This window comes from Meleagris gallopavo, chromosome 30 (genome assembly GCF_905368555.1).
Source record: "Meleagris gallopavo chromosome 30, MGAL_WU_HG_1.1, whole genome shotgun sequence".
Taxonomy (NCBI): Eukaryota; Metazoa; Chordata; class Aves; order Galliformes; family Phasianidae; genus Meleagris; species Meleagris gallopavo.
Genome location: NC_139433.1, coordinates 667,591 through 695,204, shown reverse-complemented (window position 1 = coordinate 695,204; position 27,614 = coordinate 667,591). Strand labels below are relative to the sequence as shown.

The following is a 27,614-nucleotide window of genomic DNA, read 5'->3' as shown; positions in this document are numbered from 1 at the left end:
CTGCACTGGAGCTGGGTACACAGCAAAGCCCCTGCTCTGGGGGATGGAACAGGGGGGTTTACCACCTCCCTGTGACCTGTGTGTCTGGTAGGAATGGGAACAGAGGTGCTGCTGTAACCTTGATACTGGGGCTTGTATTTGGGAACTCATTTTTTCACTCTGCCCCAGCTGGCTGCGTGATGCTTACAACCTGACCCGTGCATTAATGTAAATATTGAGATGCAGGGCAGCTACTGAAAGGAAGCACAGCAGGAACGGACATTTCACAGATCAGTGAACAAAGGCAGTGCCTCCTTCCTTGAAAGCAGAGTTTGGCTCCCTGACAGACCGTGTTGCTAACACATTTCCTTTGCACGCTCAGTGAATGTGCTCTGCCTTGGGACTTGCCTAACTCACCACCAGGAAACTGCAGCTATTTGGCTGAGGTACAGGCACATGTCCATCCCTTTGGGCTGCTGTGGACAAACCACGTCGGTTTGTCTGGATCTCAGAGCTCCTGCTCACACGGCGGGGCTGGGGAGGATCTGCCTGCTCAGAGGGATGCAGGTCCTGCTGTTCCTGCACACAGCCACCCCAGCCAGGCAGCAGGGGATGGGGATGGGGATGAGAGTTGGTTCTTAGTGAACAGCTTGCCCTGCTCTCCATTACTGCTAACTTTCTTGTGTGAGGAGGGAGAAGAAAGTGCAGTGATAGCGTTCAGCCCAGTACGGACTGTGTGCAACATCACGCTGACAGGTGCTTCTGTCCTCTGGTCTCCTGCAATCATCGAAGATTTCTTCAGTCTCCTCCTCCATGCCACTCCCCCACCCCTGCTCCATGTATCCTGAGCATATTACAGTCTTCCTTTCCTCTCTCAGGAGGCATTGCTCAGAGCTCTCTGCTAACGCTGTACCTTTCAAAGGAGAAAATCCTACACCCTGCCTTTGAGCTTCGAGAATCAAGGAACAAAACAGCTCAGAATAATCCCCCGAGGAGAAAAAGACCTTCTGCCTGACCACTGACACTTGTTCCAGGTGAGCAGTTTTGTTGGGAAATCTGAATGCATGAATCAGAGCGATGCCCGGTCTGGTGATGGGATAGGAGCAGGAGGGTGGATGGAGATTGCCTTGGGCACAGATGTGGGGGCAACAGGGACAGCTCTTGTCCCATGTTAGGAGAGGGTTCTGCCCACATGGGAATGCTTTAGAAGTGGGGCTGTATTTGGGGCAGGATGCCATAACGATGGGCAGGTGAAGAGAGCCAGCGTTGTCACGGGACATTGGTATGATTGAGGGCTATAGGAAGAAAAGCACTTGTCCTCCCAGGATTGGATTTAGGGCCCCAAACTGCAGCTGGTCACCACTGTCACTGTGCTCAGTGGGGATGGAATTCCTGCCCCATGCACATCCCCTTTGGTCCCCTCGCACTGACAGCTGGTCCCAGCACCCATGGCTGGGCCCGGGCAGATCTGCTCTCCTGTGGCGCCTGTTGCAGAGGGATGGGTTGGCTGGCAAGGAGCTGGGAGATGAACATGGGCAAACCCCAGCGCTTCCCGAGTGCAAAGCCTTGCCAGGGGCTGCTATAGCAACTCAGCAATAGCTGAGCCCACCCCAATTGGGCTGGCGAATGGAAACCTTCAGCGTAGGCACTTTGGTGTCATTGCCTTCAGTGGGTGCTGCCCTTCTAAGGCCAAGCAAGGGGCCGGGCTGCTAAGGCTCCAACTGGCGTAGGGATGAGGGTGACTCCAGCCCATGGCCCATGAGTCATCTCTGTCCTGTCCCACTCAGCACTGGGGGCAAAAAATGGCACAGAGGCTGGATTCAATGCTGCTGACAGCAGGCGCTGAGCTACTGCTGGGGGAATGGGACAAGAGGGGGCAGCCAGGCAGCCCCTGTGAAGTGCTAGTTCTTGTGCCAAGCCCCTTCCCAGCCCCTCTCCTCCTGCAGAGATTCCCCTTCCCTCCTCTCCCTGCCTGTGTGCTTCCCTGCTACTCCCCAGGGAGACTTTCCTCCCTGAAAATCCTACCGCTGTTGACATTAAACACGATAGCAGAGTTTCCTTGGAGACGAGAGAAACAGTGGGCTCCAAAGTGCTGATTATTTCACGGTTTCTGGCTGGCTTTCAGTGATGAAATAAAAAGAAAAGAGTTGTGATAGCAGAGGGAGGAGGGAGCCCAGGGCAGCCTGTGTTGAGCAGGGCACTGACTCTGCTTTTCCAGTGCCACCTCTTTACAGCAGAGTTTCCTGAGTGTGCCCCAAGCAGCAGTGCAGCAGCACGCGCCGTGTCAAACTGTGCTGCTCTGGGACTGCGCTGCCCCTCTTCCCAGGCCCCTGGAGGCCAAAAAAACTGGAGAGAGACTTTACTGTGGGCAGTTCTAATTTGGCTGACTTCTGCTAGTCCCGGGAGTAAAACTGGCTAATTAGATTAACCCTTCTTTATTATTCTACATCAGCTTTAGCAGCAGGGGGACAGCAATATGAGTATCAACATTTGGATCACTCTCTCCTGTCCATTTGTCCCAAGCGGTGACAGTGAAGTTTGTCCCAAGATGACAGAACTTCAGCTTTGCTTTTACCATCCCCAAGCCAGTCATCATGGCAGGAGTGCCCTGCAGTGCCACATCCCAATGGTGGTCGAAAGTTTGCTTGGCCTGGAGGAGCATCTCACAGAGGACCCACTAAACTGATAGCACCCACTCCTGCTGAGACACCTCTGGGGTCCCCACTCAGTCATTTCAGTGAAGCAGCATTTTTTGGTTTATGTTTCAGACTGGTGTAAGAGTGCTGAGCAGGGTTTAGAGGGTGAGAGAAGAGGAGTGAGGAACCAGGTCTAGTTCTGTGCCAATTATGCATATAGACCTGCTCCAGGACACTGCTGGGGACAGTCCTGCTGAGCCTTGTCACACGGTGTGCCACCGTCCCTGGAGAAGCTCAAAGAAAGGGTAGATCTGGCATGAGTGGCATGGTGAAGATGGGTTGATACTGGGACTAGAGGATCTTAGTGGTCATTCCCAACCTTAATGATTCTGAGTTGATGATTATGAGATGGAGGGACTGCAGAATGGCTGAGGATGACATGGACCTCTGGAGATCATCTTGTGAGCATCTCTGCTCTAAGCAGCATCAACCAGAACTGGTACCTCAGTACCATTGTTCAGGACATGTCTTGTCAGTTTTCGAACATCTCCAAGGACAGAGATCTCACAACTTCTCTGGGCAGCCTGCTCAGTGTTGAACCACTCTTACAGTGAAAAAGTGTTTTCTTATGCATGAGTTCTTGTATTTCAATTTGTGTCCATCACATCTCTTCTGATCACTGGGCACTGATCAGGGTCTGGTCCATCGATGCACACCGTGCTGTTAGTTGCCTTGTTCCATCTGCACAGGGATCCTGAATTCCAGCTCCCCACCTCTCCACCACATCCCTGTGAGCCCAGCAAGAGTGCAGCCGTATTGCTTTACATGGATCTACTTTCTCCTCTTGATCCTGCAGTGCTGTGCCCATTCATGCAGAGGCACTTCAGAGGAGTTCTCATTTGTGCTGTTCTCCCCAGAAAAGTGTGAGTTAGTGCCTTTGTCCCTTAGTGCCACATGCACACATCTCTTCAATACCTCCAGGCAGGAGGACTCCACCACTTCCTGCGCAGGCTGTTCCAACACCTGACCACCTTCTCCATTAAGTAAATCTTCCTAATGTCCACCTCTACCCTAAACCTCCCCTGCTGCAACTTCAGGCTTTTTTCTCGTATCCTATCCCTCATCATCCAAGAAAAGACTGATGCCTTCCTTGCTGCAACCTCCTCTCAGGCATAAAAGTATTTTAAGAAATCAGCCCTGAGCACTGAGAAACGCTGCTGGTGGCCATCTCACAACTGGATTGAACTCCATTCACTGTGGCTCTTTGAGTCCATCCAGTTCAATGCACCCCAAATGTGGTTTGCCCTTGGCTGCCCAGGCATACTAAGTTGAGCGTGCATCACCAGCACCTCCAGACCCCTTTCTGCTGAGCTGCTCTCCAGTTACTCGTCTCCCAGACTGTACCCATGTCTGGCATTACTCATCCCAAGTGCAGAACCCAACCATTTCCTTTGTTGATCTTCACGTCATTGCTAATCTCTCTGTGCTCCAATATATCCAAGGCTTCTTGTCCCTGTGCGTCCCAGTTTAGTATAATGGGAAAAACTGCTTAGCATGTACTCCCCTCCCACATCCAGATAACTGATAGAAATGGTGAATGCAGAACTGAGCCCTGGATAACATCACTACTGACTGTCTGCCAGCCAGATGTTACCCCATGCACTGTGACCACTAGAGCTCTACCATTGCTCCAGTTGTGCAATGTGATGACCCAGCATAGTGTGAACTGTCCAATTCACAGCTGGACAATTTGTCCGGAAGGATGCTGTGAGAGATGGCACCACAAACCCTACTGAAACCCAGAACGGTCACATCCATCACCTTCCCTTCGTGCACCATGATCTTATCCCAGAAGATCAGATCACTAAGGCAGGACCTTCCTTGATGAACTCGTGTTCTATGTGGATAGCAGCTTTGTTCTTTGAACAAAATGATAAATGTCTTCCTTCCCCATTTTTTACTTTCACCATCTTCTGACTGCTGGCCTTAAAATGGTCAACATTCCACTGGTTATGACAAACCTCATTGCCAGGAACTAGGCATTAGTTTTGCAACACTGGGCTTTCTTACAAAATATACTGTGCTCCCTCATCTAGCCTTGAAGTTACCTCCAGAGCTGCTCTCTTGAATATCTCAGTTCTGGCAGAGCAGAGGCTGAAGAAGCCTCTGATTAGGAATGATTAAGAAAGCCTTCACCAAGAAAGCAAAGCTACCTTTTTCCTTCTGGGAAGGAAAATCCATGCCATTGCAGACTGCTTATCTGCAAGAAGTGTGTTTTGACAACTTACTGCAGCAGCTGGAGGACTTCCAGCTGATGCAATAGAGAATATTTACACAATTTCAGGTTGGCGATGCAGTGGGAATGTGCTGTAGAGAGGGCTGCTGGATTGCAAAATGTACAGATGGAGAAAGGCAGCAGACAGCAAGAGGGTGGGGACATCACAGAGCGGGTCCTGGTGAGCTCCTTCTGTGCTCTGAGAAGGCTGCTGAGCATATGGTGAGCATGGCATCCTAGTGATTCATCCTGAACTTTCCTGCATCAAAATAGAGATTTTGTTTTCTTTGCATGAAAATACTTTTTTCCTGCTACGTGTGGATGGGGAGACGTCTGGAGAACAAAACAGGTGAGTCCCTCTGCAGGCGTGGGTGCTGCTCCCACCTTCCCTGTGTGGGAACCCTTGTCACTGCTGTGATGTGGTCTAAGGAAGGGGAGGTCTGGAGGAGAGATCAGTCTGCATTCTCCTCGATCAGTGCGGGTCTCCTCAGGTCGCTGTGGCAAATGGGAAGCCTGCTTTGCACCAAGCAAGCCGTGGTGGTGACAGCAGGTTCCATTCACTGAGAAATGGGAGCACTGCATATAAAGTGCCCTTTGCCTTCCCGAGGTGTGCCGGTGCTTGGTGAAGAAGCAAGCAGTTTGGGAGCAAGAAAGCCTCAGAGGATCTGACCCTTTATTTGTCAATTCACTTTGCAGGAGTTTGTTTGCAGGAAGTCAGACTGCATCCCTCCAGCAGACATATTTCTCACCATGAGGGCAGTAAGCTCTGGGACAGGCTGCTGGAAATCCCGCAGATCATTTGATCCTCTTTGGCTCAGGGAAGGGATTGTTCAGTGAGTTTGTGACAGCAGTGGGTGAGGTGTGAGGGGTGATGCTGGTAAGGTCAGACAGGAGGACACGAGATGTGTGAAAGGCCTTCTGGGGCACAGGTACCGTTTCTTAATGTACCATGAAGGCACAAACATTCTTGTGTGGCCAAAGGCTGGATGCTTAAAGCCTTCTTTCTAGAGGTGGCTGGATTTTAGGGAAGCAAAGAGATGTCTGAAGGGACTTTCAGAAGCATCGATGCATCTCCTGCATCTCTCAGTTCTTAAATATATTTAAAACTCTGTTCTCGGTAGCAACTCAGATAAAGATGGAAACATCTATTTAATCATTAAAATTAAAAAAAAAAAAAAAAAAGGAGTCCAAATAAATCAAGTCATACCATGAAGCACTGACTGTTTAATGCCTTGATCTCATGGTAGGTATTTGTTTGGTCCAAAGCAGAGGTGGTGTGCACTTCCTGAGGAATAGGATCTCGGTGCCCGGGGGTTTCTTTGACTTAAATTCAGGATTGCAAATGGAGAGGCTGTCATTTGCATTGCACCACCGAAGAAAGGTCTCTCAGCAGCTGCTGAAGTGCTGAAGTGCCCCTTGGGTTCCTGAATCCATCCAGTCTTACATTTTCTTCACAAACCCTTGGGAACAAGAGTCATTTTCAGCTCCTTTCTCTCCTGCGCTCCTCCCCAGCCAGCGCAGGCAGAGCAGCGTGCAGGGGCCGGCCATGAGCGAGCAGAGCCACGTCAACAGCCTGTTCCTCAACGAGGACGCAGCCAAGCGGCTCCACGCCGAGGGCCGGGTGCAGCGCCTGCGGCAGGCCGTGCAGAAGCGGGCGGCGCGGGCCAAGAAGAGGATGAGCAGCATCACTGCTGACAGCGCCAAGAGCTTCTTCCGCAGAAACGCCTTTGTCCTCTTCACCATCGCCGCGGTCTTGCTCGGTATGGGGCGTCGGGCACCGGGTGTAAGCGTGGGGGAAAGTCTGCTTATTCCGTGATGGTTTTGTTTTATTGTAATGGTTTGTCTGGGGAGATGGAGCTGAGGGGGCCCTGTGTCTGTCGCTGCTCTCGTAAGAGTGAGCACTTTGGTGGTAATGGTCTCGCAGGGAACAGCCCAGTGGAGCGGCAGGAGGTGGTGGTTCAGCTCAAGGCTGCCATGCATGTACACACGTAGAGGGGGAGAGAGCAGGCGGAGAAAACTAGAGCGCTGCATTACAGAAAAGAAAGAGCATTACGCTCCTTTGGGGAGGGGAGGAGCAGAAGGGAGAAGAGGAAGATGGAAGCCACGCTGTAGGATGGAGTGAGGGCAGGCCACCAGCTCGCTATGACCCCTGTCCATTTTCATCCCTTGTTGACCCACAGGGATCATCCTGGCCTTTTCCCTCCGTCCCTACCAGCTGACCTACCGCCAGATCAAGTACTTCTCCTTCCCAGGAGAGCTGCTGATGCGCATGCTCCAGATGCTGGTTCTTCCTCTCATTGTCTCTAGCTTAATTACAGGTGAGAAGAGCTTTCTGGTGCTTTCAGCCAAGGCAGTACTCAGCAAAGTCTGGTGCTGGCTGTTGTTGGAGTTTCCCTTTGTGCCCTGCCTGCAGGTGCTCAGATAAGCAGGGCTAATAATGACAAGCCTGAACCTACAGCTACAGTGACCATGGTTTACACTCATATCCCTGCTGGTTCAGTAGTGGTGAAGAGAAGCAGAAGGCTTTGTGCTTTCTCACAAGGCTGGGGAGGGCACAGTGTAGTGCTTCCAATGCCCAACAGTTGAGCACTAAGAAGGGTTTACTTGTTCCAGGTATCCCTGCTTGTGCAGGGGGGTTGGACGAAGTGACTTCCAGAGGTCCCTTCCAACCCTAACTTTAACTATAATTCTGTGATTTCATTCAGATTAACCTTGGATGTCAAAGTTTGTTATCCAAATGTGATTCAGATTTCCACTAGCCTAAATGAGGTTAATTTGTGCCAGTCCAAGAGTCAGAGTTGATTCTTAGCTGGAGCACCTGCCTCATCCAGGTCCTGGTAGAAGACAAACCAGCCAGCCAACCCGTCAGAGGGCAGAAAGGGTTGCAATGCAGTCCATTCTGTGAAACATCCCACCACTAGGAATTAAAGACCCATTGTCCTGGGGTGGCATTATTTCCCTTCTGAGAGCTTTAGGAGGAAGTTGCTATATTCCCAAATTCAGCTTAAGATTTATAAATGTTCTGCATCTTCATGAGCTTAAGCAACTTCCCCCCATATCTACTTCACCCTGGAGCTCCAAAGTCTGGCCCTTGCACTTCCTAGAGACCCAGCTCCCTATCCCTGTCCCCTGCATGCTTTGAAACTCACTCTAAGATAACAGACTTGCTTACCTCGTCTGTCTGCCTGACTCCCCAGGAATGGCCTCTCTGGATGGCAGAGCCTCAGGGAAGATGGGTATGCGGGCTGTGGTCTACTACATGGTGACCACAATCATAGCAGTCTTCATTGGCATCCTCATGGTGATCATCATCCACCCAGGCAAAGGATCTAAGGACAAGCTTCACCGAGAAGGCAGAATTGAGCAGGTGCAGACCACAGATGCCTTCATGGACTTGGTGAGGTAGGTGGACCAGTTGTCAGTCCATATCAGTGAGAGCAGACTCTTCCACTGAACATCCCTTTGAAACGCCACAGCTTTAGGTATATACAGCCAGGGAAAGAGGTCTTTGCTGAGTCTTTCTGAATATGCTACTTTTAGCTCAGTCAGGGGAGGCCTATCACCTTCCTGCAGAGCTGCAGCCTTTGTCCCATATTTGAGGGAATGGGGATTTTTAGCCTGGGAAAATTTGGGGGTGATCTATTTACAGTGTTCTGCTGCCTGGAGAGGAGTTGAAGAGAATATGGAACCAGATTTTTCTGAGAGGTACACAGGGAAAGGGCAAGAGCAAGCTGGAACAAGCAAGATTCTGATTTAGCACAGGGAATAAACAGTTCCCCATAGGTAGCGTAGATGGGGTACTGGAAGCCAAGGAGATGAAGGAATCTTTGTCCTTGAAGAAACTCAAAGCTCTGCTGAACAGCCTGAAGAAATCTAGCATTGAATGAGGCCATCAGCAGCCATTTTCCAGTAACTTCTGCGACTTAGAATAATGGTGATCAAAATCAGTATTTAACAGTGAGGTTGGGCTAACACTTCTTGGTTTGACTACATTTGAACCCAGGCTTGGAGGATGCAAGGTGGTTACCCAGCTTTGTCACTCTGAGATACAATGCTTGGTCTGCAGCCCTGGAGTCCTGCCCTTCTGTTAGGAGTCCACGTGTTGCTTTGACAAGATCAGTTTAATCCAAAGGCTATCAAACTAAGAAGTGGACTGAGACCTGACGAGTGCACAAGGATCCAGTGTCACTTCTCCACTGGAATTTCTGAGATGTGTTACGTCTGACATTGTTTCATTTCTTGCTCGTTTTACTTAAGAGTCTCTCCTGTTTGGGAAGAAAAGGAGCACCTCACAGTACAGTGTTTGCACAGAATAATCTGAAAGGACTGGAAAACAGTCAGATTGAAAAATAGTTGTAATGGAAATGTGGGAAGCAGGATTAGCAATGACCATGTGCACTTCAGAGATCCACCTAATAAAGACTGCCCCAAGTATCCAGCAAGTTGAAGAAATGATACCCAATATATTGTCTGACCCCCCCGTTGTCATGACCTTTTGCAGCCAGCTGTGACATGAAGCTTCGTTTCTGAGGTACAGGATAACAGAGATCAGATGAGTGCTGTAGAGATGAGGCTGAGAACATGGCAACATGGTACTTTTTCAAGATTCAGTGAGTTCTGATGATGCTTTTGCAATGAACCCATGTCCCAGTGAAAGTCTCCAGCCAGTGCTACCATCCAGGAACCAAGTGACTGGTCATGATGTCTAAGCACCAACTTTGCAGAATGGGAAACCAGTCAGAAGACACCCAGAAGAAATGAAGCTGGCTGCTGGATGCTCTGGGTTCAGCTGAGAATGATAGGATGGAGTCAAAAAAGAAACCATTCAGATTGAACTTCATGCTTTGTGAGGATAGGCTGAGGGAGCTGACCTGCTTCAACGTGGGGGCCAAGGCACAATCTAATAGCAGCAAACAGCTACTTCGGCACAGCTACAAAGATGATAGAGCCAAACTCCCCTCTGAAGTGGCAGAAATCTTGACAAAATGTGCAAACCAGAAATATTGGCTTGGGGGGGACAGTGGTACATTAGGATATCTTTTCGCCCAGGACTGTGGTGCAGCCCTAGGGCAGCTTAGCAGAGATGTGGGAGATCTCTGTCCCTGGAAGTTTTCAAGGCTTGGCTAGACAGAGCCAGAGCCAAATGTAGCGTCTGCAATGGTTCAAGGTGAACCTCCTGAGGGCCGTTCCAACTGCTCCTGCAATCTGTGACTTGTGCTTAATAAGCCAGAAAGATGGAAAGGATCATTTCTGAGGCATACCTGCAAATTACTTCATTGCTCACCCTGCTTCGACTTTTTAGGATTTTGTATGCATGTTAGAAAAGTCATCTAGCTCCAGATCAGCTCCAGATCTTCAGCCAGACAGAAAGGGCCAGTCTGCTCCACAGGCTGGCACTGTGGCTGTTGTGACAAACAGTATTGCTTTCAGACAGAGGCCTTGGCCATGGAGCCCACGTTTGCTGGGATGTCAGACAGGACAATAACTCTTTTCTTGTTTTATCTGCAGGAACATGTTCCCACCCAACCTGGTAGAAGCCTGCTTCAAACAGGTACGAGATCCCACCCGACCTACGGCCTCCCTTTGTGCACTGTGCAGTAGCATATATTCCACAGTAATCCAATGAAGGGTGATTACAGGGATTTCTTTTATACTGCCTTAGTGCTTCCCTAATTTTAAGCACTCAAGGAGGAATTCTAGTCAGTCTGTGTTGTAGCATTCCCCAAGCAAGTGACCATGAGCCTTTATCCTGCAGTTAAATGGTCCTGTGTCAGTCCTGGATTACCAAAGAAAGAAGGAAGTTGTTCATTTCATGTTGGTATCTCTCACTAGAAAGAGAAATGTTGCATGTGGATTAAATAATCTCATTTTTAGAGTTGTAAAAATTAGAAGATATAGGAGACAACTGCAGTACAGAGAAGAACTGATAAAGGATTAGATACAAGTGAACAACTTTGGGGGATCTGTCTGTTTAGTCCATCAAGTAAAGATAGAGCATCTGACTTGCAAGATTATAGATACATCCAAAGGAGAGAACAATCTCCTTAATCTTAAGACCAAAGAGTAGATATGGACTTAAAGGTAACAGTGACTTAAAATGAAAGCAAGAGTTCAAATGGAGAATTTGATGCAGATTTCAACTTTGAAACAAACTACCTAGGGCAGAATGGAACTCTGGCTTTTGAAATTGAGATTAAAAAAAGGGGGATGTTTTGGTCATACATGAGTCAGTAGGTGGCATCTAGATGCAGTTCTTCAGATGCTCCAGTGCTCTCTTTTGACCTTAGGCTCTGTGAACTTTTCAGCCAAAACATTAAAACTGGGAGTTTGAGAACATTCATGGCAAGTGTCCCACTGAGGTCAGTGATGACTTGCAGTTCTCTCTGTTCTTTGGGCAGAGGTACGACAGCCTGGCTGTCCTGAGCTCCTGAGCGAGGGCCTGGGAGTGCATCTGACAATCTCTGTCATTTCAGTACAAGACGCAGTACAGCACCAGAGTCTTCACCAGAACCGTCCTTCACAGCAGCAATCTCACAGCAAGCATGGCAACCACTCAGCTCCCCGCGCCTGAGAACTCCACCGGCATCCTGGAGAATGTCACACATGCCCTGGGGACCATCTCCGAGGTGCTGACCTTTGAAGAAGTCATTCCCATCCCGGGCTCAGCCAATGGGGTGAACGCTCTGGGGCTGGTAGTGTTCTCCATGTGCTTCGGTTTGGTGATCGGCAGCATGAAGCAGAAGGGACGGGCCCTGCGGGAGTTCTTTAACTGCCTCAACGAAGCCATCATGAGGCTGGTGGCCATTATCATCTGGTGAGGAGCACGGCCGGTTGGAGCAGGAGGTCTGCAGGTGCAGTTTCCGCTGACCTGATGAGAAATGGAGTAGCTTTAAGGATGACGTGCATAGGAAAAGTAGATGGGCACAGCTCTCCTTTGGCTCCATCAGGCTGGAGAGAAAAGTCTGGATGGGATATTTGTTCACATTTCATTTCCTGTTGTTCTTTGTTTGTTTGTTTTGTTTTTACCTTAGAAATATCAGGTACACCAGGACTTGCTTTCCCCGAGGCTGCTGGAAACATCCTTGGATGACCAGAAAGCTGAAGTGGAAGATCTCTCAGCCTTACCAGCAGGCGTAGGGCATGAGGCTTTCCCACAGAAAGCTTTCCTTCCAGCTGTGTTCCAGGAGCCTGAGCTAGCTGAATCACAGTCACTGCTGCCAGTTTCCTGCCCCTCAGGGCAGCACTCTCATGCCTTAGCTCCGAAAGCTGAGCTGGGTTGACAGGATCAACTCCAAGTTACTGCTTTTCAGCTGGAGGTCTCCCAGATCCCACCTCCTCCAGATCTCAGCTCCTTGTTGCTTCTTATGCCTGCACTACATGGTCCAGACAAGGAAGGCATTGCTGCAAAAAGTCTTCTTAGTAAGCAGGATTTTACCAAATCTTGTTGTTAAGCTCTTTACCTGTCTGTGGCTCAAGCTCTGAATGGCAGTTTGTTGTTGGAGAGATATGGGACTGGCAGAACATGTGGAAATGCCTGACAGGGAAGGATCTGTCAGCTCCACATCTTCTCCCCCATTCTCAGTCACTCCAGCTTTCTTTCCCTGGTGTCCCAGTGGCAATCTTGTATTGCAGAGAAACATCCTAGGCACAGGAGATGGCCTTACACAGACAGAGATACGGGGCAAGAGCAACCTTGAGCTCACAGCAGAGCCATGCACTGCCTGGGAGCCCCAGCCCCTCTGGCATCTTTTCCTCCATGGATGAGCCAGAATCTGGGGCCTTGCTTTCCTAAGGGGAGACAAGAGTTGCTCAAGGGCAAAGGAAGGGAGAGCAGAGTGGAAGAAGAGGACCTGCACACTCTTTATTCTCACAGACCATTTGAAGCTACCTTCAACTACCTGAAAAGGCAGAATTCTGATGGGCTGGACACTGGTTATGCTCAGGAAATGGCCTGTGCAAATACATTAGGTAATGTTTGAAGACATCCCCTGCCTCACCAAAACACTGCTGGTGCAGGAGGCAGGACTGTCCCCCCCGCACGCCTTCCTGGAGCCACAGCCTGCAGAACATCTCCCAGGAGCTGCTTTGTCCTGGAGAGATCTGGCCACAACCTGCAGCCAAGAATGTCTTCCAAGAAAAAGGTCAGAGGAAATGAAATATTTGTGAAATCCTTTCCTGAAACTTTTCCAAACCTCCCAGGCTAAGTTGGAGTTTGGCATGTGGACCTCTGAGCTTTGTGCATGAGTTGCATGTGAGCTCCTGAGCTGTAGAGGCCAAGCCCTGAGAGGGGTGGCCATGGAGCTGGGATTTCCTTCGGTCCAATTATTTGTTCATTTAGTTCAGTGCCCATGATAATTCCCTTGCCTGTGTTATGGCTTCCTTCCCTTGGACCCTCTGCTGCTCATGAGATGCACTGTTGGGAGAAAAAGCTAGAAGAAATGGGAAGGGTAGCAGCATGCCTCAGAAAGAGGTTGCACATAAACCACGGCTGCCTTCACAGATTGTTGTCCCAGTCCTCAGCACACCAGCTGTGGGTGCTCTGTATGTTCCTCTTCCCTGCACGAGAACCTCTAAAGATAACGAGGCATATTGCTAGGCACACAGGACACTTGCTTTTACACCCATTTCCTTCTTACTTCTGTAACTGTGCCTCTCAGTGAAAAAGATCCCCTCAGCCCAAGCTCTGCTAGGAAAGGAAGGGACTGTGAGGGTTCCTTATAACCCCCCAGCAATGCCACAAGCAATGTTGAGGAGAGATATAGGAACCTGGAAGTAGGAAGAAACCTCTACCAGTGCCCAAGCTGTGCACCCAGCTGGTTTTTGACTCTGAGATCTCTCCACATTGCCAGAAAAGAAACCAGCAGTACAGTCCACCAACCAACATGCTCCTGGTGTGCTGGCTTATGGAGGATGTGCCCAGAAAGCATGCACTGAAGCAGGTACGGAGATGGGGATACCAGTTCTGAGCACTGTCCATGTGTTTCATCCGCAGGTACGCCCCAGTTGGGATCATGTTTCTAATTGCTGGCAAAATCCTGGAGATGGATGACCTGGCGGTGATGGGGGGCCAGCTGGGGATGTACACCCTCACTGTCATCGTCGGGCTCCTCATTCACGCCCTCTGCATCCTGCCGCTGCTCTACTTCATCGTCACCCACAGGAACCCCTGGGTATTCATTGCAGGGCTTCTGCAGGCCCTCATCACAGCCCTGGGCACCTCCTCAAGGTACAGTGGCTACACCGCCTCGGGGGGAGGTGAGGTTGGAGATGGTGTGGATATTCCGTGGCTGCTGCTCAGTGCTTTGGTCACCTTCAGTGCAGCTCTCAGGTCTCACCACTTCAGGCACTAACAGCATTTTGCATTGGTCCAGACAACTCATTTCAGAGCAGAAAGTTCCCTGCCCAGGAGACCTTATCGTGTGCTCCTCTCCACCCATCAGCTCACAACCCGCAGTCCTCACAAACATGGTGGTGACTGTGCTTGCAGCCCTGAAACACTCAGCTCAGGACACAAATCAAACCCCACTGAATCCCAGCATTATTTCCCGTGCACACACCTCCACATATATCTGCTCACACGCATTTGCACACTTCTTTTTTGCCTTGTGTGCAGCTGCTGTCAAACTTCCAGGAGTGTCCTCAGTCACTCACACAACCAAAGCAATGGACTGTGGGGTGCTGTTGTATCAGTTTCTCCTACATGCATTTTCACACTGAAACACAAAAGATAAACTCACATATTCTTTTCTTATGTACTAAGTTGGGAAGGGGAAAGGACATGAGTTTTTTAAGAGCTGGAAAAGAAGTTTTGGTCTTGAGGCTCCATTCTGTGCACCCAGAATCCCCCAAATCCTCTTCTTTTGGTGTTACACCAGCACCACCAGCACCACACAGCCCCTGCCCATCCCCCTGAGGAAAGCCGTGTCTGAACGGGCAATGCAGCGTGCACCATACTGAGGAACCCTTGCTTAGACTGTTCTTTCTCCTAGCAGCATCTGGCCTCTGGCTCACATGGCAGGGTGAGAAACAGGTGGGTAAGGTGACAACCCAGGCAGCAGTTTGGTCCCCCTGGCACAGCCAGCACATACCTGATTTGTGGTGTTTTCTAAATTCCTTTTAGCTCAGCGACTCTGCCCATCACCTTCAGGTGCCTGGAAGAAAACAACGGCGTGGACAGGCGCATCACGAGGTTTGTGCTGCCCGTGGGAGCTACCATTAACATGGATGGCACCGCTCTGTACGAGGCCCTCGCTGCCATCTTCATTGCACAAGTCAACAACTACGAACTCGACTTTGGGCAGATCATCACAATAAGGTGACTTTTGAAAGGGCTGAGGGTTTTGGGAGGGATCCCATAGCCAGCCCTTGGGTAAGCCTGTTTTGTTGGCTTGCCTGAGCTTTCAGGTTCCTCTTTCATTTGGAAGTATGGAAAATGAAGGGGAAACTTCCAGGAATGGAAGCTAATAGGGCTTGAGTGCCATTATTCGAGACCCTTATGACCTTACTGCATTCCCAATTTGGGCCAACCCTTGGGCAGAGCTGCTGTGTGCACTCTGCTATGGCTGGTGCTGGCAGGACGTGCTGGATTCAGTCTGATGCCCCACATGTCACTTTCCTTCTCTGTGACCGGGGCAGAAAGGCTTCCAAAATGGTTTGTAGATAATGTGCTGAGACTCTTCCTGATGCTTCTGCAAATGTGACTGCCTGTATTCTTCCTTTTGCTGAGAGATGTGCTTTGCTTTCTCTCCAGCATCACTGCCACGGCAGCCAGCATCGGTGCTGCAGGCATTCCCCAGGCTGGGCTGGTGACCATGGTTATAGTGCTGACATCAGTGGGGCTGCCAACTGAAGACATTACGCTGATCATCGCTGTGGACTGGTTCCTGTGAGTTCTCTGCTCAGCAGCATGCCCTGTCCTGTGCTCCTGTGTCTGCACTCCCAGTGTCTCTGCTACAAGCAGACTCCGTGATCTGTATCAAGAGGCCTTTGCACAGAAGTCCTCTCTGTTCATTCATCTTCACCATATACTTCAGTGACCCAATGCATCAGAATTCACTTACAGATCAGCTTGGTGACCAAGCAGCATGTCCTTAGTTTGTTTATCTTACTAGATAACTATTGGAAATGATCTCCAGATCAACAGGGACAGGTTGTGTCAGTAACAAAAATTCACACTGCTGAATGACAGTGGTTCTGTGCTACTAAACAAGGACAGTGGGATAGGGTGGGATGGGATGGGGAGGGATAGGGTGGGATGGGATGGGATGGGATGGGATGGGATGGGATGGGATGGGATGGGATGGGATGGGATGGGATGGGATGGAGGGGACTGGCCAGACAAACCTGAGCATCTAACTAGCAACACATTTCCACTTCTATCCCTTTTAAACTCTGGGACAAGTGATTTCTCAGGAGCACCCTCAGGAATGAGACTGAAGAATGTTCTGTCTAAATCCTAACTCAGGGATACATCGGCAGTGTTTCCTCTGTTCTTCTGCCTTGTGTATTGCTGGTTTGTAGCCAAAGCAGCCCAAGTCTGCTCCCAGCCACAGCTGAACAGTGGGAAACAGTCTGGTCCAACACCTCCATTCATTCTGGGAGAGGTGCATAAGATCAGAACTGACTGGAAAAGCTCACACCTCCTAAGATACTGAGTTATCTCTTGCACTTACCCAGAAAGATTGCTTTCAGAGAGGTACAAAAGTCCTACCAGCTCTTGTAAATGCTGCAGGATATTTTGGTTTGCTGGACTGATGACAGGTTTTCAATATTCAGGCTTATATATCAGGTTTTCTTGAAATGTTCTTCATCCCCTTAGCTAATAGTAAGAAGTTACATATCACTTTTCTCTCTAATTTTTCAGAGACCGCCTTAGAACGACCACCAACGTCCTGGGGGACTCTCTGGGTGCTGGCATTGTGGAGCATCTCTCCCGGCAGGAGCTGGATGCGCAGGAATGTGAACTCGGTAATTCTGGGATAGAGGAGAAAGAGCAGCCCTGCCAGCGGGTCTGCACACACAACGACAGCCTCAGGCACCCCAGCAGGGAGACAGCACTGTGAAGTCAGGCAGCATTACACACTCGTGCTGTATAAAGCCAAGACTTGAAGCAGAAGTCTTGGAGGACAGAGAGGAGGACAGAACATGACAGACTTTCCAACATCTACACTGTTCTCCTCCCCCACGTGCAGTCTCCCCTGATCCCTTTTATCCCCCATCTCTTTCCAACTGACCTTAAAGAGGAGAAAATTAAATGGCAAAGAAACTTTTGTTCCATGAAAGCCTAGTTTAGTCATTCTTCCTGGAGTTCAAGAGCTAGACCTGAGTAAATAAGGCGCGGTGGATGAGCTGGACCAGGAGCTCCCTCCGTTCTGAGCTGAAGTTGAAGCATAGTTAATTGACAAGGTGGGTCGGTGACACCCCCACCTGCGGACTGGCACCAGGATATTGGCATGATAATCATTGCTAATCCTGCAGATGCAGAGTGCAAAGCCTTCGCTTGGTCAGTGGCTTCCCTTCAAGATTTTGGCAGCTTTGAGATCTCTGGTGGGCACCTGCACTCCACTTCAACTCTTCACTGGCCAGTGCTTGTGAAAAACCAGTGTTCTTGTGTACAGTCCCAGCGTTTGCACAGTAACACCACCAATGCCTCCTGAAGTCTTCTCACCCCTCTGGCAATCCTTCTGGCTGTGGGTATTGAGGTCTTCTATCTCTCGAAAGAAGATGGGACCACAGAGTAGGGACAGGGCTGTGCTGCTTGGTAGCACAGAGGTCAGAATGGCTTTCCATTCATGGAAGCAGTGAATTATGAAAGTAGCAAACAAATAATGGAGCGTATCCACTGTCCAACCTTTGAACCAGTTCTCCTCTCAGCCAAGCTCTGCCAAACAGTTCACTTTGTTTCCTTCTAAATATCTGTTCTCCTCTTAGTGAAAGCAGAAGGGGAATTGCAAAGCTTAAGAGCAGTGTGCCTCCTGCCTCATGCCACGGCTGCTCTGTGCCAGCTGTTTCTCAGCTCAGAGGCAGGGACAAAATTACAGAGCTGTCCTGTGCTGTCTGTGCCTTCATCCATGCTACAGTATTGCAGGGAGAATGCTGCTGTCTTGGGCTTTTCTCACACTTAAAGTATGCTTAAACTATGCTATCAAAGCTGGTCGGACTGCATCTGCAGCATTTGCTGCTAAAACAAGAGAAAAGTGACGATCTGTTTCTCACTCATTTTTATAAGCTTTGATTTTGGAGTCCAATTTTTGAGGCAAAACTGAGCCCTCAGGCAGAAGGCTGGAATACGTGGTGTGCAGCACTGTTTGTTACTCTCCACATTCAAGTAAAGGATTATGAATGTTCTGAACATCCGAGCAGCTCCTCGGGCAGCAATTCTGGGAATATATCTGCAGTTACAATTACAGAAGTGCATCATCTGGGAATGTCTGAAATGCTGAAAGGCAGCAAAATCCAAAAGCTGAAATCCAGCTGCCCAAAAACTTGGCTGTAATGCTGTTTCTACTTAGAAATAGAGCGGTTTCTATGGTTTTCAGTATATATTGGGGAAAAAAATCAGTCTTTTATAAGACTTACAGAAAATTGGACAGGAAAAGACCCCCAGAACCCAGGCAGGGATGCAGACAACCCCAGCAGGCCCTCTCTGAGCAATGCTGATCTCTGGGTTGTATGTCCCAAAGCATTTTTTCCTCCCTGACATAAACCTCTCCTTGTCACAGTGTAAGAACGTTGTTTCTCATCCTGACTTGGCAAGTGCGATAAGAAATCATTCTCCTCCTCCTCCTCTTTGCATGAATATAATTATAATGTCTGCTCTTCTCCTTTCTAGACTAAACAGAGCCAGTTCTTTCAGTATGCCCTCTCAGGTAAAAAATACTCACAGTCCCATCCTCTGGACTTTTCCCTCTGTTCCACACCTTTCTCCAACTGGATTAAGGACAGCTGGACAGAACGATCCTACTGAAGATCTATTAGCACAGAGGAAAGAACATTTCATGCACACTGAGATAGAGATCTTAGCTTCAGCTTAGCACGGGTAACAGCACGCTGCTCAGGGGATCTGCTCAAACGGCAACAAATTCAGGTCTGCTCGGCTTATCTTAAATCCCAGTGAGGTATGATAGTGAGGTTAGACCTGAACTTTGATGAGATAGCTGTATCTAAAGGCTGGATCTTAACCTCAGAGTTCTAAGGTGTGTTAGCTTGCATCTACAGTGAGCTAAGACAGCACTGGCTTAGCACTGACACAGCTCAGCTGATGTGAGTCCACACCAGCAGAAAGAACAGACCTTATAAAATCCAACCGTGCATGATGATTTCACAGCAGCATGGTAGCATTGCCTCCACCCCACTGATGATGCACAATAATTCCTACACCATTTTAAGCAGAACTGCTGCCTAGCCAGTGATTTCCCAGCCTGTGTTTGTGCAGTTGATTATTGCTACCTAAATACAGTAATTTTATTTATCCTTATTGAATCACATCTTGCTTTTCTTTTTTTGCAGATTATTTGTCCAACTTCTCAAGAAAGCATTGAATTCTACTCCTGAAGAGACTTCTTGTATATATATATATATAAAGGGCAAACCAAGGGATGAATTGGAAGAAAAGGAGAGATGGTTGGATTGGACTCTAGCTCAAGTGGGAATTAATTCTGGGAAGCCCTACGGCATGGGTTATGCAGAGTCAAACTAGTTGATCATGAATGTCCCTTCTCTTCTGGCTTTATAATATATGCACATGCTTTCTGGTTTAGAGGTACTGCAAAGGGTCCTTCTGATTGTTTCCAAAAGCTATCAGAAAGGATCCTTATGGTAACTTAACTAAACTCAGCAGGACTCTAACCTGTTTTCAGTTGCTGTTAGCAGATACATAAGCATATCACAAAAGGGGCTCTCCATACTGCACTGCATTGGCATCATCTCGCTTGTTCCCACCAAGCATGCTGCTCCAAGCCTTGCCATGTGATTTCTTACCTTCAACAAAAGATTAACGAGCACAGATGAGTAGATGGCTCCTTTTCCAATCTTGCAAGCCAGTTTGCTGTGGGGAGTTTCAGAATTCAGCTGATATTTTTTTGCTGTGGTGTCCACCCATGTTGTGGACCAATCTATGATCAGGATTATCCATTTGTTTACAATACCCAAACAGTATTGTCAGGAATTTGCTTATATATACACAAATATATCTATATACAGGTGTGTGTGTGTATAAATGGGGTACACGTGCACACGTACATATACACACACAATTATTCTGCTGCTGATCCAAGGACAGGCAGTACTGAACCCTCGGTCTGTGAGGTTGCATACTTAATTTTGACACTCAGTTTGATTTGCAAAACTACTAAAACAACAGACACTGCTTTACATTACAGTAATGAGTCTTCTAAAGCAAGGTTTATTTGGAAGGAGCTAATTGTGCTAATTGTGAGCTGTGGCTGCTCCCAGTGTGTATATCCCAAGGTCTCGAGTCCCCACGCTGTCCAGCTTTGCAAGGAGGCAAGCTTTCAAGTTTTCAGCCAGGAATACAGAAGTGTTTGTACTCATTCCAAGCCCAAACTCTGACCTCGTACCAACTCAGCCTTCAGAACTGCGCAACTGAAAATATTAAATCATTTTATCAGCTGTCTTTTTAAGTTATCAGCTATTTGGGAATGTATGCGGTCTTTCCTTTACTGTAGTACTGCTGCTTCTAGTTGCAGAAACACAGCAAGTTTCTTCTCTTGGCAAATAACTTATTCCTGATGACTGGATGGGCAATGTTTGGGCTGAAACAGGGAGCTGCCTCAGTGCATACACCCATGAGGAGCTCTTGGATCAGGACACATCCCTTCAAAGGGAATTTAAGAGAGAAAATATGTGGAATAGATTTTCACACCTTGGGCCATGGATCACATTCATTACATAGTATGTGCACGTTCTTTCGGAAGCCGGATCTGCCCATGAAATCTGGAATCACAAAATCTTTTGCTCTCCCCAGGGGTGAAGGTGGTAACTGGAAATCACTGCTGCAGTGGTGGTGGTGTTGTCACATTTGGGCAGTTTGACTGTATTAATTCCCAAGGCCTTTCTTTCCATGCTGTGAGTTTCAGTGTCAATAAAGATAGTTTGCATATTTGAAAAATAAAGGGAATGTTTTTCCACAGCGCTCTTACATGATGTTTCCCCCCCCACACTCTTCTCCCTCATAGCCATGACCCCACGAAGTCAGGGATGCCACGTTCAGCATCATGTGTTACACGGCCTTATCTCCATGTCTCTGTGCTACAGGTCAAGTGCTAAATTCAGATTTTTACAAGGTCTTTCCCCAAAGCTTTTCCTTTGATGCTGTCTTCTGCATATGTCTGCTATGGCACAGCAGCACAGGGCTGGCTTACTTGCTGCATGTGCTGTGCATAGCACATAGGCACAAAACTTCTGTCTGGGAAATCTACCCAAAGATTTCTGGGGCTTAACAATAATGAATTTATATTTCTCTGAAATGCTGCATTAGTGGCACGGTAATTGAGCAATGCTTAGCTCCTTCTCCCTTTGAGAACCCTTCTCATCTTCTTTCTGCTCCGTAAGGAGCCCCAGATCTCAAATGGAAGAAGGAAGTCTATGGAATGTGGGGAAGGGGTCCGGCTGTAGGGGAGGGATATAGAAACACTGTCAGGGCATGCAGGGATGGCACATGGAGGTCTAAGGCCCACTAAGAATTACATCTGGCGAGAGAGGTCACAGCAAAGAAAGGCTTTTGTAAAGCACATCCATAGCAAAAGGAAGACTGGGGAAAATGTGTGGCTGCGGATGATTGAGGTGGGTGCTGTGGTCAGGGAGGACACCGAGGGGGTGGGGTTGCTGAACACTTCTGCTTCAGTCTTTATTGCTAAGGCTGCCCCTCAAGAATCCCAGATGCTGGAGATATTTGAGAGCTATTGGTGATCGGTGGATGGTTGGACTGGGTGATCCTGTAGATCTTTTCCAACCTTGTGATTCTATGATTCTATGATAAGAGAGAGTCTGGGGAATGGAAGACTTCCCTGTGGTTGAAGTGGATCTGATCACAGATCATCAGGGCAAACTCAATGCACAGAAATCCACAGGCTCTTATGTGTGCTGTGGGAGCTGACAGAAGGGACCACCAAGCTGCTCTACATCATCTATCAAAGGTCATGGAGAACAGGAGAGGTGCCCGAAGGGCTGGAGGGTGGGCAATGTCTCTCCAGTGTCCAGGAGGGCAAGAAGGAGCATCTGGGAAAGTTCAAACCAGTCAGCCTCACTGCCACCCTGGGAAAGTGATGCAGCAGTTACTCTGGAGGTCACCTCCAGGAAAACAGAAAAGAAGGTTATCAGGATAGTCAACATGGATTCACTGAGGGGAAATCACACACAAGGAAGCCGGTTGTCTTCTGTGCTGCTGTGACCAGCTGGGTAGATGAGGGGAGAGCAGTGGGTGTTGTGAGCACTGACTACAGTAAATTTGACATGGTCTCCCACAACATCTTCATAGTGAAGCTAAGGAAGCAGGGAAGGATGGGTGGGCAGTGAAGTGGATTGGACAGTGAGGAGAACTGGAATATGGGCAGAGCTCAGAGGGCTGTGATGAAGGGATGGAGTGCATCCTCAGCCAGTTTGCTGATGGTACAGTGCTGGGTGGAGTGGGTGACACTGCAGAAGGCTGTACTGCCATTCAGAGAGAGCTGGGCAGGATGGAGAAGGGCGAGGAGGAACGTGATGAGGTTTAATGAGAGCAAGAGCAGTCTTGTGCCTGGGGAGGAATAACTGCATGCATCAGGAGGCTGCAGGGAGACCTCAGTGTGGCCTTCCAGTACTTGAAGGGAGCATATAAACAGGAGGGGGAACAGCTGTTTATGAGGGTGGATGGTGACAGGACAAGGGGAATGGTTTTATACTGAGACAGGGGAGGTTTGGGTTGGATATTAAGAGGAAGTTTTTCAGCCAGAGGGTGGTGAGGCACTGGAACAAGTTGCCCAAGGAGGCTGTGGATGCCCATCTCTGGAGGCATTCAAGGCCAGGCTGGATGTGGCTCTGGGCAGCCTGGTCTGCTGGTTGGTGACCTGCACATAGCAGGAGGTTGGAACTGGATGAGCACTGTGTGCCTTTTCAATCCAGGTCATTCTAGATGGCCGTGCCCAGAGGGTAGTGGTTAATGGAGTTCAGTCCAGCTGGCAACCCATCACAAGTGGTGTCCCCCAGGGGTCGGTACTGGAACCCATCTTGTTCACTATCTTTATTGATGACCTAGATGAGGAGATTGAGTGTGCCCTCAATAAGATTGCAGATGACACCAAGCTGGGAGGTAGGGTCGATGTGCCTGAGGGTAGGGAGGACCTTCAGAGGGATCTAGATAAGCTGGATCACTGGCCTGAGGTGAATGGGATGAGGTTCAACAAGGCCAAGTGCCAGGTCCTGCACTTTGGCCACAACAACCCCATGCAGCGCTACAGGCTTGGGGATGAGTGGCTGGATGACTGTGAAGAGGAAAGGGACCTGGGGGTGTTGGTTGATGCTCGGCTGAACATGACCCGACAGTGTGCCCAGGTGGCCATGAGGGCCAATGCCATCCTGGCCTGCATTAGAAATAGTGTGGTCAGCAGGAGCAGGGAGGTGATCATCCCCCTGTACTCAGCACTGGTGAGGCCGCACCTCGAGTATTGTGTTCAGTTCTGGGACCATCACTACAGGAAAGACATTGAGGCCCTGGAATGTGTCCAGAGAAGGGCAATGAAATTGGTGAGGATCTGGAGCACAAGTCTTATGAGAAATGGCTGAAGGAGCTGGGATTGTTCAGTCTGGAGAAAAAACCTGAAATCCAGGAGCTTGGCATGGGCCCACCTCTCCAGCCTGCCCAGGTGCCACAGGATGGCATCCCTTCCCTCACGCATGTCAATTCTCCATGCCTCCATGGCTGAGCATTCCATTACAACCAAGAGTTTTGAGGAACTTCTCTCCTTTGTGGCCTCCTTCTTGACTCCTCACATTTTTATTCTCAGAAATTCACCTAAAAGCCTTTGCAAGAAAATTATACTGCAAGCTGAATGATGTGAGCTGCTTGCTGCTCTGGGATTAGCACAACCCATCCCACTTGAACACAACAAAAAGTCAATGGAACTACAACTGGCACTCAAAGAAACATGAAAAACACGCAAAAGGACCTTGTAGAAGAGAGAAACAGAGGATGCCAGAGTGTGGCATACATCCAGGGACAAACTCAGACCCCAGGTAAGAGAAGAAGGGTCACAGAGACAGCAGTGGATGGAAGACACGAAACATTTGAGAAAGAATTACTTTATGATTCTGGAAAAGGACAGAGACTGTAAGGCTGTAGGACTGGGAGCCCTGCAGCAGCCAGAGCCACAGGCAGGGCAGGGGCTGCAGTGGCCCATGGGGGGACAGAAGATGCTCCATCTTGGAACAGGAGTGGATGTGCAGGCAGGGCCTGGCAGCGGGGCTGCAGCCAGCCAACTCTCATGGGGCACGGCCTTGTCACCAGCACAGCACTGTGCAAACCTGGGAACCACAGGAAGGGCTTAGAGGAGGTCCTGGCAAGAAGAGATGCGTTTCCAGGGCCTCCTGGGCTGGACGAGATCAGAAGGGCTCCTTTCAGCCACGGGAACCTCAGGCATTCAACAAGCACTCAGCCACATTTGCATGGGCTCTGGGAAGGAAAAGCACTCCTCCCACTGCTGTGCTACAGGGCCCTGTTCCCCCTCCTTCCCATCACCTCATGCCTGGCTTCCCGTGGGGGGTGGGAAGTAACAAACCTTTTTTTTTGTATATCCATGTATATATCTTTTTGTATATAATAAAATATTTTTAAATATTTAAAAACAGTCCCTTCAAAAAGATTTGACCTTTTTTCCTTGAAACTAATGCAGCAATGTCTGTTTCGGTGGAAATGGCTGCAATTGTAAGTGAGTTGTCGTGGTGCTCATCAGAGATTTTGGATCCAGTTTTACACATGGATTCTCCAAGGGGAAATCATGAGCCAACCTGCTAGCTTTCTCTAAAGTCATCACTGGCTGTGTAGTTGGGCGGAGAGCAGTGGATGTTGCACGGGCGGATGGAGGGGAATCGCCCTGGGTCACTGTGGCCAGAAGAGACTCCAGCAGGGGCAGTTCCCGTGGGGGAGGAAGCAGGGGCAGATGGTCCTGCTGTGCAGATGTACAGGCAGGCATAAAGATACCTCACGTGTCATGGCTCTTCTGCCTCCACATTGTTTGGGTCCTGGCAGTTTTGTCTTTAGACAGGGACTCAGTCAAGGCTGTACACCCAGAGCAGGATTTTCCAGGTGGCGACTGGTCACCAGTGCTGCCCCCCAGGGCTCAGTACTGGGGCCACTGCTATTGAACACCTTTATCAGTGATCTTGATGAGGGGACTGAGCGCACCCTCAGTACGGTCACAGACCACACCAAGTAGGGAGGGAGCGCTGATCTGACCAAGGGGAGAAAGGCGCTGCAGAGGGACCTGGAGAGAGTGCATCGATGGGCCAAGGCAAACTGTGTGAGTTGCCATAGGGCCAAGTGTCGGGTCCTGCATTTTGGCCACAACAGCCCCAGGCAACCCTACAAGCTTGGGGAGGAGTGGCTGGAGAGCAGCCTGACGGAAAGGGCCCTTGGTGGACTGATGGACAGTCGGCTGAATATGAGCCAGCAGTGTGCCCAGGTGGCCAGGGAGGCCAATGGCACCCTGGCTTGGCTCAGGAATGGTGTGGTGAGCAGGACCAGGGAAGCCATCCTGCCCCTGTACTGGGCACTGGTGAGGCCTCACCTCGAGTGCTGGGTTCAGTTTTGGGCAGCTCAGTACAGAAGGGACATGGAGGTGCTGCAGCAGGTCCAAAGAAGGGCAGCAAGGCTGGGGGAGGGCTTGGAGAATAGGGCCTACGAGGAGAGACTGAAGGAGCTGGGGCTGTTCAGCCGGGGGAAAGGGAGGCTGAGGGGAGACCTTATGGCTCTCCTCAGTTACCTGAAAGGTGATTGCAGTGAGAGCCGGGCTGCTCTCTTCTCACTGGTGACAGGACAAGGGGAAATGGCCTCAGGTTGTGCCAGGGGAGGTTTAGGTTGGATACCAGGAAGAACTGCCTTCCAGGAAGCGTTGTTAAGCGCTGGAATGGGCTCCCCAGGGAGGTGTGGGTGAGTCACCATCCCTGCATGTGTTTAAGAACCGTCTGGATGTGGTGCTCAGGGACATGATTTAGTGGAGGGCTGTTAGGGTAGTATGGTTAGGTTGCGGTTGGATTTGATGATCTTGAAGGTCTTTTCCAACCTGAGCAATTCTATGATTCTATGATTCTATTGGCAAGGGAGAAATGGTGCACCGGCCAGTGAAATCCGTTCCGTTATGTACCCTAAACCCAACGCAAGTGATGCCTCCCCTGGCACTCACTGCTTGAGCGCCTCAGGCTCACAATCTTCCCAACACTGTTGCTGTGATACATCTCCACCTAAGGACCGCTACCAAACTGCTGTCTTTAGGTATGCTTTGTACTTTGAAATATCTGCAGCATTTTGAAGTTAGCACATCCGTTCTGCTTTGTGTTTGGATAGGAGAGCGATATTCCAAAGTGAGCACATGTGTCCTGTCCTGTGCTTGGCTCTCCCCATCCTTTGCCTGACTGTCCCCATGCCGTCCTATGCTGGGCTCTCCCATCCTGCGTATTTTCCTTATCCTGTGCTGTGTCAGTCCTACCCGAGTCAGTGCAGCCCATTCTCAACTTCACTCTATCCATCAGCTTTCTTCACGAATCAATAACATTCATGAGCGTTTTGTAAGTTCAGTAAGGGGCTCCACTGCATACCAAAAAAATATACTGGAAACAACAGGTTCACAGGAAGGTTCTAAGTTCAGGAATATGCTACATACAAAAAATACTGGAAACTTGCACTGCAGAAACACAATCTGCCTCTGTTGTGGTTTTGTGATTTTCTGTTGTCACTATTCCACACCACAACACCGTGTGGAGCAGCGGGACTTAACGAGCGAATGTCGTGGTTCCGTTTACTGCCTTTTATGGGCACTTCGAGTATCCCGATGGCGGGGCAGCATCCCCGGAGGAGCAGGCGGGCAGAGGCGGTGGGGCGGAGCTCCGGTCGGGACCCGAGCGCCTGTCTCTGTCGCTCGGCTCAGCCGCCTCGGCTCCCGCGGAGCAAAGCACGTGCTTTCCCTCGCACTGTCGTGGTTTGCCTGGCATTTGGGATGCTCTTGTCTCTCTCGTTCTGTTTGACTCGGTTAATTCAGTGAATTCCCGTTCCTCCTCGATCGCCGCCGTTGCGTTTTCTCTTGGTTCAAACTATCTGCCAGCTCTCTGCCCTTCCCCCTCTCCCGGAGCGCACGCGGCCCGGGGCCGGCCGGCTCGCGGAAGCCGTCTGGAGCCCTTCCTTTTTTCTTTTTCCCGGGGCTGTGCCCCCCCGTCACGGACTTCTATCTAGGGATAACCCCGTGACAGCCTCACACACAGTGAGGGTGGTGAGGCACGGGAAAAGGTTGCGTGGAGATGCGGTTGACGCCCCATCCCTGGAGACTTTAAAGGCAGGGCTGGAGCGGGCCCGGGCATCCTGATGGAGCTGTGGTGTCCCTGTTCATTGGGGGGGAGTTGGACTAGATGGCCTTCAGAGGTCCCTTCCAACTCTAAGGATTCTGTGATTGTATGATTCTGTGCCCTGGGGTGTGAACGGATGCAGTGTTTGGTGCGATCCGTTCTTTGTGCCACACGCG

The 27,614-nt window shown here is 49.6% G+C and overlaps 1 protein-coding gene across 8 annotated transcripts in view; it reads left to right on the top strand.

The window, feature by feature from the left end:
* SLC1A6 (solute carrier family 1 member 6) overlaps positions 1-21,040 on the top strand; it is a 28,511-nt gene extending 7,471 nt beyond the window's left edge. Inside the window, exons 2-13 of one of the 8 annotated variants that reach the window (XM_010724759.4) lie at positions 858-1,013; positions 6,403-6,650; positions 7,071-7,208; positions 8,088-8,292; positions 10,399-10,441; positions 11,364-11,704; positions 13,883-14,116; positions 15,011-15,205; positions 15,641-15,775; positions 16,754-16,857; positions 18,722-18,758; positions 19,399-21,040. In XM_010724759.4, the coding sequence (XP_010723061.1) occupies positions 6,437-6,650; positions 7,071-7,208; positions 8,088-8,292; positions 10,399-10,441; positions 11,364-11,704; positions 13,883-14,116; positions 15,011-15,205; positions 15,641-15,775; positions 16,754-16,857; positions 18,722-18,726 (1,614 nt within the window). In that variant the 5' untranslated portion in view covers positions 858-1,013; positions 6,403-6,436 and the 3' untranslated portion in view covers positions 18,727-18,758; positions 19,399-21,040. Of the gene's footprint in view, positions 1-838; positions 1,014-4,959; positions 5,240-6,402; positions 6,651-7,070; positions 7,209-8,087; positions 8,293-10,398; positions 10,442-11,363; positions 11,705-13,882; positions 14,117-15,010; positions 15,206-15,640; positions 15,776-16,753; positions 18,759-19,398 lie in introns of those variants that run through there. The other 7 variants (XR_014880141.1, XR_014880140.1, XM_010724758.4 and 4 more) reach the window with 7 other exon arrangements.
* Positions 21,041-27,614: the final 6,574 nt, after the last annotated feature.